Source organism: Ananas comosus, linkage group 20, assembly GCF_001540865.1.
Source record: "Ananas comosus cultivar F153 linkage group 20, ASM154086v1, whole genome shotgun sequence".
Taxonomy (NCBI): Eukaryota; Viridiplantae; Streptophyta; class Magnoliopsida; order Poales; family Bromeliaceae; genus Ananas; species Ananas comosus.
In genome coordinates, this window is record NC_033640.1 from 9,618,695 (window position 1) to 9,630,181 (window position 11,487).

The window sequence follows — 11,487 nt, forward strand, 5'->3', positions numbered from 1 at the left end:
AGGGTTGAGTGAGTGGTTGGTTGAATAGTATAATCTAATGGTTGAAAATAATCTGAGGAGTAGATCTAACGGTAAAAAACTTACAAACACCAAATACTTGGTGCTTTTACAAACACCATAGCTGGACTCTATATATATATATATATATATATATATATATATATATATATATATAAAGATGTCCGTGGGCCGGATCGGGTCTGGTAATTAATATACTTTACCCATACCCTAAAAAAAAATGGTTACAAAAAAATATATATACCCTACCCATTTAACTTCGAGTCGGGTTCGGATCTGGGTACTAAGTATACTTATATACCCATCGGGTCTATTTGAGCGGGTTTGGGTAGTAACTACCCGTATACTACCCGTTCAAGACCCGGATATGGATCGGATCTAGATCGGGTACGGTCATATCGTATAAATATATTTTTTTTATAAACTTTATTAATAGTCAATAGACAAACTATAAAGCCCCACATAAAAAAACTCGCATTCTAATAAGTTGTACTGTCCAATAAAATTCATTCAAAAGAAATATTGTCGCTGATGATGATGATGATGACACTGATGATGATGATGACAATGAAAATTGTTGCGGAAATGAAATAATAAAAAAAGGAGCAGAAAACAAAGAGTAAAAAATTAGAAAAAAAGTAATGAGTAAAGAGACGGCTAGGGTTTCATTAGGATGAAAATACGTAGTGACTCATCATCTATAAGTCATATTAAAATTGATCCTTCAACTTCAAAAGTTTATTTTTTTTTATTTACTATCGGATATTTCATCGCGGGTCCGGGTCCAGGTTTGGGTCCGAGTCGGTCCGGATTTGAAAACTATTTTGAACCCTACATATTTAAAAGTTAGGTTCGGGTCGGATCCAAATTGGGTATGGTATAAAATATCCGGACCCATACCCGAAACTTTAATAGGTAATTTTTTTTATCCGATTACTATTCATTTTTTATCGGGTCGGGTTCGGGTCCGGATAGGGTCCGGGTCGGTCGGTATGGAATATCGGATATTTTGGACACCATATATATATATATATATATTTATATATATATATATATATATAGTCCTAGAGCAAGTGACAAAGGACTTGGTAGTTGGTACCCAAGGTCCCAAGTTCGAATTCTAGTTGATTCATATTTAGTAGTCTAGTTATATATATCTAATCTATGACGTCCCTTGCATATGAAAATTTATACATTAATATACTAACCAAACAATCCCAAATACCAATCGTGCTACGAGAATAGAATATTGTTAATTCGTCTAAAAAATTATCTCTTGTATTCAGATATTCCAATGCTAGATAACACTCACGGTCAATTAAAATTTGAGTCTAAAGTGTTTATTGTGAGATTCTAAAGATGTACTATCACCACTGCATATAATGCTTGGATTAAGAGATGGGGGATTGGATCCCCTGCATGAACATTATTAAAAGGCCAACCCACAAAAAAAAAAAAGGAAAAAAAAAAGATTTGGTTCACGGTGCACCGGGTGCATGCAGAGATTTCTTCGAATTAGCGGTTTATCCCCTTTGCCACGTCACCGACCGAGGTAACCATAACAAACTCCGCGGTGTAACTTACCGCGCAAACTCGCGAATTGTGGATGCAGCGTCGTTGGGCCTCGTACCCGGGCCCAGCCCACCAATGAGAAGCGCGCGGAGACGTCGCCCCTCATCCGCCGTACGGCCACGTGGCACAACGTCGACCACCTCTCCCGCTCTTCTTCTCCCTCCACGTATCCAACATTTCAACCTCTCTCTCTCTCTCTCTCTCTCTCTCCTCGGCTCCTCCCCATTCGCATGGTCGTGTCTAGGGTTTGAATCGTAAACCCTAACGAAACCCTAACTACCCGACCCCTCCGAAGCATTCGCAATGGCGGTGGCCCTCGTCGCCTCTCCCGTCTCCATCCACGACCTCCTCCGGCGAGCGGAGCCGCGGGGGATCGCCGGAGGTCTGCCGTTTAGGTTTACTAGCCGGAGCCCGCCGCGGCGGCGGCGGCGTAGTAGGTCGTTCGGTGGGGTTCTCGTTAGGGCGGCGCTGGAGGAGAGGATGCTGGACGCCGAGGTTTCGAATGGGGGGATGGGTAGGTATTCGATCGAGGGGGAGTTGGGTGGTGTTGGATTGAACGGGAACGGAGATGGGTTTGGGTATGACGTGGTAGAGGGGAGTACGAATGGCAGCTTGGAGGAGTATTTGAAGGAGAATGGAGCGAGTAATGGGAGTTTAGTGAAATATGAGGATGGTAATGGCGCAGCCCCGAAAGGGGGAGATGAGGCTTCGGAGGAGACGAAGAGGAAGAAGAGAGTGGAGGAGATTGGAAAGGAGGATGCTTGGTTTAAGAAAGGGGGACAAGAGGTCCAGGTAAATTGCTTAGCCTTCTTGTTTCCTTAGCAGTAGTTGTATTCTTAATAGTAGTAGTTGTTGTTGTAGTATTGCTGTATTAGTAGTAATAGCAGTATCTGCAGCATGAAATTCAGATCGACGGTGGACTACTAGTAATCGAGAATTCAAATCGTGCGAATTCCACAATAGAATATTAAAGACTAGCCTTTTGGTGTTAAAAGACCAATTATACTTGTTTGTATGAGGTTATTATTGCTTCGAGGGAATTCCAGATACAAAAGAATGGCAAAGGAAGGCCTGTGTTATCCATTTAGTAAGAAGCATACCGTGAGAGACCTAAGAGAGAAAAATCATTGTGCGCACTTAACTAGGATCACCATCTAAACATTTTACCCACAAATTTTGATTTGAAAATTAGTTACTTTTAGCTTGATATCCATCTCGAAGGATGATTGATGTGCATATGGAAGTCTGCTATTTGAAAGAACTAATTAAACTCCGCTGCTCAAGCAAAGTCATAAATGTTACCCACGATACAACGATGGAATGTGCAGACTTTTAAATTGCGCATTTCTATGATTCTATCTTTATAGAAATGAATATGCATGTTTTTTTGCTTGGTGTGTGTTTACCTCACTTGATTTGGGTTTGATATGCCATTTATCTGATTCAACTTGATGCAAGAGTGTTTCTAGTGTTACATTTTTTATATTAATTACCTTTATGGTGACTATCCTTCTCTTGCAGGTTTCTGTTTCCCCTGGTGGGCGCTGGAATCGATTTAAAACCTATTCCACAATCCAAAGAACTTTGGAAATATGGGGGTTTGTTTTTCTTTTCCTTTTTAAGGCGTGGCTCAACAACCAGAAATTCTCTTATCGTGGTAGGGTGTTTTAATGGTGATATATTTGTTAATACCTTAGTGTAGCATAACGATGATTTTTTAACTTGTTTTTCAGTTATTGGTTATTCATACTTTAATTCGTAGAAACAAGGCAGTTGTAGTTAGAGGAAGGTAGAGTTGGATAGTGCAGTTAGTCTGGGACCAAGCATTGCATGATGGACCTTTTCTTAAAAGATCACTAATTTGTTAATGGGAAGTATGCTGATTTATTAACATTTGTTTGGTTAAAGCGAATTGGAAGAATATGTTATTGATGCCTTGTACAATGAGCTCATGTAGTATATTCAATCATGTAAGACTTAAAGCATGCACATCAGTAGGGCAGTCTGTTTTGAGAAAGAGTTCTGCTTGCTGAAAGATGATTGCTTTTGACCAAACAATCCCTTAAACTTTAGTTGTAGAGCATGCCAAGTCTGTGATGAAATTGTGACCATCTTCGAAGAAAATAAAACAATTTAGGTTGGTGATTTACTTATGGAAGGTTAGAGCTGTTGCCTGTACGAATCACTCATATGTCTGTTACTAGTAGCTTATTAACCTTATTCTGTTCTTTTATTAGAATTATTTCCCAACTGACTAATAAAGGCATCTGTTGCATCTCCATTTGATTTTAGTTGTCATCGTACTCTTTCTGAATTAGTTAAAAAGTATGATCATGCCTTTTTGAGATCCTTGAGGCTGTTAGCTCTCTCTGTAACTACAGAAGAACAATAGTTATAGCAAGTCTAACAACTATTCGAACCTATTGTGGATTTTATGATGATCATGATAGGTCAGTATTAGTGAGGCAATCCCTTATACATCAATCTGATGACTTTCACAATTGCAAATTGTCCATTATACAGTAATCATTACAAAAGTGCCTGTTAGGTTTTAGGGCTAAGTATTATATATTTACATTTGTATCCCTGGGAAATCGAATTTTCATATATACCCTTCAGAATTGAAGTTTTTACTCATGCTCTCTTTTGCTTACAAAAGAAGGCCTTACCTTCATTATTTTTTTTAGAATACAAAACCAACTTCCCCCCTGAATTCGGTGGCTCTCCAACTTAAGGTATTGTTGTAAGAAGCAGCACTTTCAGTGGCAACGTGTGACAATACAGATTTTAGATAGTGATGTATATGTGAATAGATCATTTTGCACGGATGTATATGTGAAGGCCCGTATTCTTGAAATCAGGTTATATGGTTGTACCTCTCGAAATCTTTTTACATGATACTTGTTAGTTGACATTGTTTAGGAGTACTTTTATATTCCTGAATGTTATGAAATGTGAAATTGGGCCATCAGTAAATTAGTCGCATCTGCTCTACAGGAGGAATGACGGAGGAGAAAAAGGTTATAAGACGGAAAACCCTCGCAAAGTGGCTAAAAGAGAGTATTTTGAGATTAGGCCCCACATTTATCAAAATTGGGCAACAGTTCTCTACAAGAGTGGATATTCTGGCACAAGAGTATGTGGATCAGTTGTCTGAATTGCAGGTCATTATGCTTATCCGTCGTCTTTTCATGTTCCTTTGAATGATTCAACTATGAGGTCTATCATTGCTTCGTTCTGATTGACCAATTAGATGATAAAATTTTCTCATATTATAGGATCAAGTTCCTCCATTCCCTTCCCAAACAGCTGTATCAATTATTGAGGAAGAACTTGGAGCCTCAGTGGATAATATATTTGAACGATTTGACTATGAGCCAATAGCTGCTGCAAGTCTTGGTAAGATATAGCCAGTAGCAGGAGTGACAAGAGCTTCAATTTTTTTGAGTTTTTTGTCTCCTTTCTTCAAATTTTTTTAGTCAAAGTAATTTGCAGCAGTGTACCTTTCTGTTGCAGGTCAGGTTCATCGTGCAAGATTAAATGGTCAAGAAGTTGTGATCAAGGTGCAAAGACCTGGTCTGAAGGAACTATTTGACATTGATTTGAAGAATCTAAGGGTTAGTTATTGAAATGTTCATTTCCTTCTTGTGGACTCTGTTGTGAATGGTACTAATCCAATTATGAATTGTCACTACAATCAATCTCCTCGATCTTAGATATACTAATTTACTTGCAACTGGATAGTATCTTTCTTCACATTGTCGGGTAGCCTACACTGACCAGGGTTGGCAAGGATGAGCAGTGGTGAAGCGGTGATGGTTTTGATGAGTGAGATTGTTTTACTAAGAAAAACGTGAATGATAATCTCTGTTGAGATATCCTGGGGATATAGGGAGAAGTAGAAAATAAAAATTACTGTGTTGTGATATACTTGTAGATTTTTTTTAAAATTTTGTTTTTCTTTATCGTAGAAATATTTCTAACATCCCCTTCATGTACCTTCCTTTGGTAAGAGAAACTAATTTACTTTGTTGCTTACATAAATTCAAGTAATTGTAAGAATGTCCGATGGTGTCATGTTGCATTTGCTTCATAATGTGTTACGTCAGATGTCTGGACCGTTGATCACCGGATGCTTGCTCCAATACTGTTGTAATTAAATATAGCTTATTGAGCGAAGAGCATTCTGCGTATTATATGTACACAGTCGTAAGGTTATCTCGGAGTTGCGCCTTGGTCCTGAGTTTGCTGTTCCATCTGTGTAGCAAGTACAGTTAGGAATGTAGATTATTTATTGTTTTTCTGTCATTCTGATGCCATTTCGGATCTTATACAATCCGGGAACATTGCAGGTAATAGCTGAATACCTTCAGAAAGTGGATCCGAAGTCAGATGGTGCCAAGAGAGACTGGGTTGCTATCTATGATGAATGTGCGAGCGTCCTATATCAGGTAAAACTTGATATTTTTTAGCTCATTGCACCAACATCTCAATATTAACTATTCCATTCATTAACGCCAGTGAAGTGTACTATAATTTTAAGCCATCAACATGTGGTATAAGTATTGTATATAGTCTTGTTATTGTGTTTCCCACAACTATGAAATTCCTTATGTTTACAGCTTGATAGCTGCAAACTAATAAATTATATATCTGATGCTGTAATGGCTCTTTTCAGGAAATAGACTATATGAAAGAAGCAGCTAATGCAGAAAAGTTTGCTGATAACTTCAAAAATATGGATTATGTAAAGGTGCCAAATGTATTCTGGGAATACACGACACCTCAGGTTCAACTCCTCAGACTTAGTAAGCCTTGAAAAAGAGATCTGGTTCAGAAACCATTTTTCGTATGAAGGAATCCGCTAAATAAATAGCTTCTTGCTTTGCTGCAGGTATTGACAATGGAATATGTTCCAGGAATAAAGATAAACAGGATAAAGCAACTAGATCAGTTGGGTGTGGATCGGAAAAGGTACAGGGGAACTGGGATTGCCTCTTCAACGGGAATCCTAATAGAAGAACTTCTTTTGGATTTATATCTGCATATTATCTTAAGTTGATTTGACCTTGAGCTTGAAATTAATCTCCTTCCATCACAGATTGGGCCGATATGCAGTTGAGTCTTATCTGGAGCAAATCTTATCTCATGGATTTTTCCATGCTGATCCGGTTAGTTTTCTTTCTTTCGACACGAATTCATAATGTGTCAATGCCCTAAAATTACTGGAGCAGCGTGAGATGACAGACTAAAATAATTCAGAAGTATATGAAGAACTTCAGTCGAGAAGACAAGTTTGTAGTAGTAATATCAGTTCTATGAGAATCATATTTGCCGCTGAAATCTATGGAGTTTTTCTGTTTCCTTTTTTTTTCTTTTGGGGTGGAAGGGGGAGTGGAGGAGAGAAAGGCCACCCTTTTGGATGGAGTGTTGACAGCAAACCAACAACTGGGAGCCTAAGACTTTCGGAGAATTATCATTACTCTGTTGTGGTTCCTCAGTTCCTCATTAATTTTTAATAGCATGTACAACTAGAGATAGAAGCATCATGAACGAATAAGGAAGAAAATTCTTGGTCTGAGACTCAGTAGATGAGATTTAGTGGAAGTTCAGTTCATTATGCTATTCAAGTTCTTAGAGATACAATGATGTGTAGGTTTTGCTCTAACAGTGCCTTCTCATTGCAGCATCCTGGAAATATTGCTGTTGATGATGTCAATGGCGGCAGGCTCATCTTCTATGATTTTGGAATGATGGGAAGGTTGATTTTTGAATCCTCACTTCCCATAGGCTGTTGACTTGCGGAATCCATCCCCCCTTATAAACTGAAAATGCCATTATCTGTTGCATCTTTTAATCTGTGCTGGTTTTCTTTTTCCTTGCAGTATTAGTCCTAATATAAGGGAAGGCTTGCTTGAAACATTCTATGGAGTATATGAAAAGGACCCCGATAGGGTTAGTTTCTCTAGACCTTTTCAATATTTCTCTGAACTGTGGAGATGATTTCAAAGTGCGTAGAAGTCCTGTAAACTAAAATCTGTTGCGAAAAATTCATAAACTGCACAGGTTTTCTTCTTCATGAGAATAATTTTACCTTGTTCTCTCATGTTACAAGTAAATGATTGATGTTGTTGTGTGGTTTTTATTTTATATCTGTGCATTTCTGTGCTTTTGTTTACGGCATGAACTCCAGCTGTTAACAGAGTTTGTATTCTGAAGAATTTAGTTTAGTACATAGAATCACAAATAAGTCAACATACAGGTGCTTCAAGCGATGATTCAAATGGGAGTCCTTGTTCCCACCGGTGATATGACAGCTGTCAGAAGAACAGCTTTATTTTTCCTTAACAGGTAGTTTCACAAGAAATACTGTCGAAGTAATGAACTGTAAGGCTGAGGTACATTCTTTTTATATTTTATTTTATTTTACTTTATTTTTTTTGCAGCTTTGAGGAACGTCTAGTGGCCCAGAGGAAAGAGAGAGAGATAGCAAGCACTGAACTCGGATTTAAAAAGCAACTGACCAGAGAGGAAAAACTAGAAAAGAAGAAGCAAAGACTCGCAGCAATTGGTAATGGATTTGATTTACTTTATATATTATGTGGCGACAACTCTTATACTATTAGACTTTTAGTATTACCTTATAATGTAGTAGGAGAAACATTAGATTAAATTTCTCTAAGAAGATGTGAATGTTTGCAATTTATGATGTATTTTTGTCTAGTATTTATCTGATTTGGTTCTCACGTGTAATCTATTTTGCAGGAGAGGATCTCTTGGCAATTGCTGCAGATCAACCTTTTCGCTTTCCTGCTACTTTCACATTTGTTGTTAGAGCATTTTCAGGTCTTTTATTTAACAGCCTGAGAGCTAATTGAACCCTATCATTTCATTGAGTCGTCTTAAATAATGGTGTTCTTGTACGTGCAGTATTGGATGGGATTGGGAAGGGCCTTGATCCTAGATTCGACATTACAGAAATCGCCAAGCCGTGAGTATCAATTTCTGATCTTATAGTATTTTTCTACTATTTTTCAGATCTGACTAAAATTACGTGATTTTAATTGCTAGGTATGCCTTGGAATTACTAAGATTTCGGGAAGCTGGTGTTGAAGTAGTTGTAAAGGTAAGAGCGTGCTCCTTTACTGTTAAGTTACTGGTCATAAATGATGGTGCACTACCAAAGTTTAAATATATTTTCTTTATTAAAAAAATTTGCAGGATATAAAGAAAAGATGGGAGCGCCAATCGCGTGCATTCTATAATCTATTTAGACAAGCTGATAGAGTTGAAAGACTTGCGCAAATAATTCAACGTCTGGTATATACTAAACACTAAACAGATACACTGCATTATTTACCCAGTAGTTTGCTTGTTGTGCTTGTTTGGCCTGGCTTCTAGGGTAACTCATCCACTCCGAAAAGCAGAACTTTCAGAAACCAGGTGTTTTGCCATAAAATGAGCTTTTGTGTTGCAAAAGCAGATCCAATTTAACAAAATTTTTAATAGTAGAAGCTGTTAGTGCTTCCTTAACAACTCTTTTGCAGAACCTCCTGCTTGGCCCAAGTAGTTTCGTATTTTTTTTTTTTTTTTTCACTGGTAGTCAGTTATAATGCAATTGCATTATCTTACAGGAGCAAGGGGATCTCAAGCTTCGAGTGCGAACTTTGGAATCTGAAAGAGCATTCCAAAGAGTTTCTGCTGTACAGCGGACAATTGGAAATGTGAGTTCATTCTCTTTCGTGATTTTGTCGCATATTCAAGTAAAATGATTACATTAGCTACGCATTTTTTGTGAACGATAGCAAACAGTGAACAGGGGAATCAATGCTAATTACACGTCATGCTTATTGCCCAAATTTTGTAAATGTCAAGTACACTCTTTTGAGTTAAAATCCTAATTTTGAAGCTTCCTCTCCATTTACAGGCGGTTGCTGCAGGAAGTTTAGTAAACCTTGCTACACTTTTATACCTCAATTCTATTAGAGTAAGCAACTCTCTCTCTAGAATAAACTTCATCACATCTCATTATCATTTCTTCATGTGTGTATGCACATGTTGATGTCTATTATCCTGATCATCATTATTCTTGCACAGGTCCCAGCAATTACCGCATATGTGTTCTCCGCATTCTTTGGATTGCGAATTCTCTTTGGTATTCTCAAGGTCAAGAAGTTAGATCAACAAGAGAGATTGATAACAGGCACTGCATAAGTTGGTGGTCACTCCGCGATCAACACCTTCTGTTCAAATAGTTTTGGTTCGTGTACTATCCCTCATTTTATTTATTTTTCCTTTACTGCGCATTTCTTCATCCCACCCCGGCCCTGATTTGCGATGTAACAACATTAGCGAGCTGAAATATGTAAATGCCATGCATAAGATATATAGATGTAAATATGATGTTATATTGTTTTCAACTTCTCGCAAAATAAAGGTGCTCGACCTCTGCTTGTAACCCTACTGCTTGTGCGAGAAGCGTTACGTTTGCTGCAGATTTAAATTATTACGAGTGCTGCAGGCTAGTGTGGATCTTTTTTGTTTTCGCAGTTTTCGACAACATTTTCTGTAGAAGGCTCGCAAGACAAATGACAGCGTTGCCTCGAATGGTAGCCATCTGAATGTTTTTGGGGGAAGATGAATTTAATCATGTTGCTTGTTCTCTGGTCTGCAGTTTGGACTAATGTTCAATGTTTCTTTTGTAAATTAAACCTCAATCTTGAAGTATAATCACTTCATTCATGGCTCGTTTTTATTTTATAATTAGCTGAAGACTTTGATTTTGCCATCTGCCTAGCTTGGAATGTTTTTGTTGGTCTGGACCTCCGGTGCAGGACTAGCTCGCCTTGTCAATCTGCAGCTGCAGGCTCGGCAGCATTTGGAGGCAACCGGACCTGGGCTTCGTTTTTGTTCCCCTACGAAGTCGAGTCGAGATCAGGTTTACGGCTGGAGCTTTCAAACATCCTTGCTCTTGCAACTCCGGCAAAACAAACAGTGCCTTTGTCCATGGCGCCAACAACTTACGAAACTAACTTTTTTTTTTTTGGGGGGGGAGAATAATTTTGATAGCTAAGTACAAATAATAAAACAAGGACACCACGGGAATCATCACCTCAGCCGTTATGACAAAATGCTGATGATGAAAATCACCTGTTATGTCTAAATATTGAGGGGTAAGATTTAAACCTACATATAAGTGTACAGATAACATTTTTGGTAAAATATAAAATGGACGAGGGAGCTATGAAAATCATTTGTGACCATAAATGTTGATTTTTCGCCTCAGCCCCGAAAACTCAACTGCTTGAAGGTTGTCGGCTTGAGCCGACAATCCACTCAGAGATTTATTACTCAAAAAGTTCCAACTGCATGAAGTTTGATCATAATTTCAGTTAGATCCTCAAAGCTCCAACTTCAACAATTTGGTCCCCCGATGTTTTGTCGCCCTCTGGTCAACCACCGGCACAGGCAATGGTAGATATAAGGACTAAACAATCAAGTAAGCCAAACTTTTGGGGCGAAATTGGTAAAGACTGAAACACTTGGAGGACGAAAACCATTCAAGCTCGAAGACTACGTTTCTGATTAACCACGCAACAGATATGATTCTAGTGGAAGACATTAACACCAAGCCCAACAATCTCCTCAAACCAACCAGTTATTATCCAGCAGAAAGCTGCAATTCTCTGTTGTGGAAAAAAAAGCTCTGAATAGGTTCATGATGCAAAACTGCTGCAGATAATCCTTCTAAGATCAGATGAAGCATCTTCCAACAAAATAACACCAGAATCAGTACATCTCTCTCCCCCTTCCTCTCTCTCTCTCTCTCTCTCTCTCTCTCTCTCTCTGTGTGCTGCCATCCAAATCAGAGAATGTAGTCTCTCTCAATCAGAAAGT

At 38.4% G+C, this 11,487-nt stretch overlaps 1 protein-coding gene across 3 annotated transcripts; it reads left to right on the forward strand.

Annotated features, from left to right (window-relative positions):
• Window positions 1,782-10,332, forward strand: LOC109725478 (uncharacterized protein sll1770). 3 transcript variants are annotated; one of them, XM_020254678.1, is made up of 21 exons: window positions 1,782-2,382; window positions 3,112-3,247; window positions 4,588-4,754; window positions 4,869-4,989; window positions 5,107-5,207; window positions 5,943-6,041; window positions 6,269-6,379; window positions 6,485-6,564; window positions 6,692-6,761; window positions 7,278-7,351; window positions 7,476-7,545; window positions 7,853-7,941; window positions 8,037-8,161; window positions 8,356-8,436; window positions 8,521-8,581; window positions 8,662-8,716; window positions 8,812-8,910; window positions 9,225-9,314; window positions 9,518-9,577; window positions 9,688-9,850; window positions 10,141-10,332. In XM_020254678.1, the coding sequence occupies exons 1-20, from the start codon at window positions 1,894-1,896 to the stop codon at window positions 9,802-9,804; spliced, it is 2,295 nt and encodes a 764-aa protein (XP_020110267.1). In that variant the 5' UTR covers window positions 1,782-1,893; the 3' UTR covers window positions 9,805-9,850; window positions 10,141-10,332. The 3 variants fall into 3 exon arrangements, with proteins under 3 accessions (XP_020110267.1, XP_020110266.1, XP_020110269.1); XM_020254677.1 differs by lacking the exon at window positions 10,141-10,332 and having other exon boundaries at window positions 9,688-10,053; XM_020254680.1 differs by lacking the exon at window positions 10,141-10,332 and having other exon boundaries at window positions 2,265-2,382; window positions 3,112-3,188; window positions 9,688-10,053.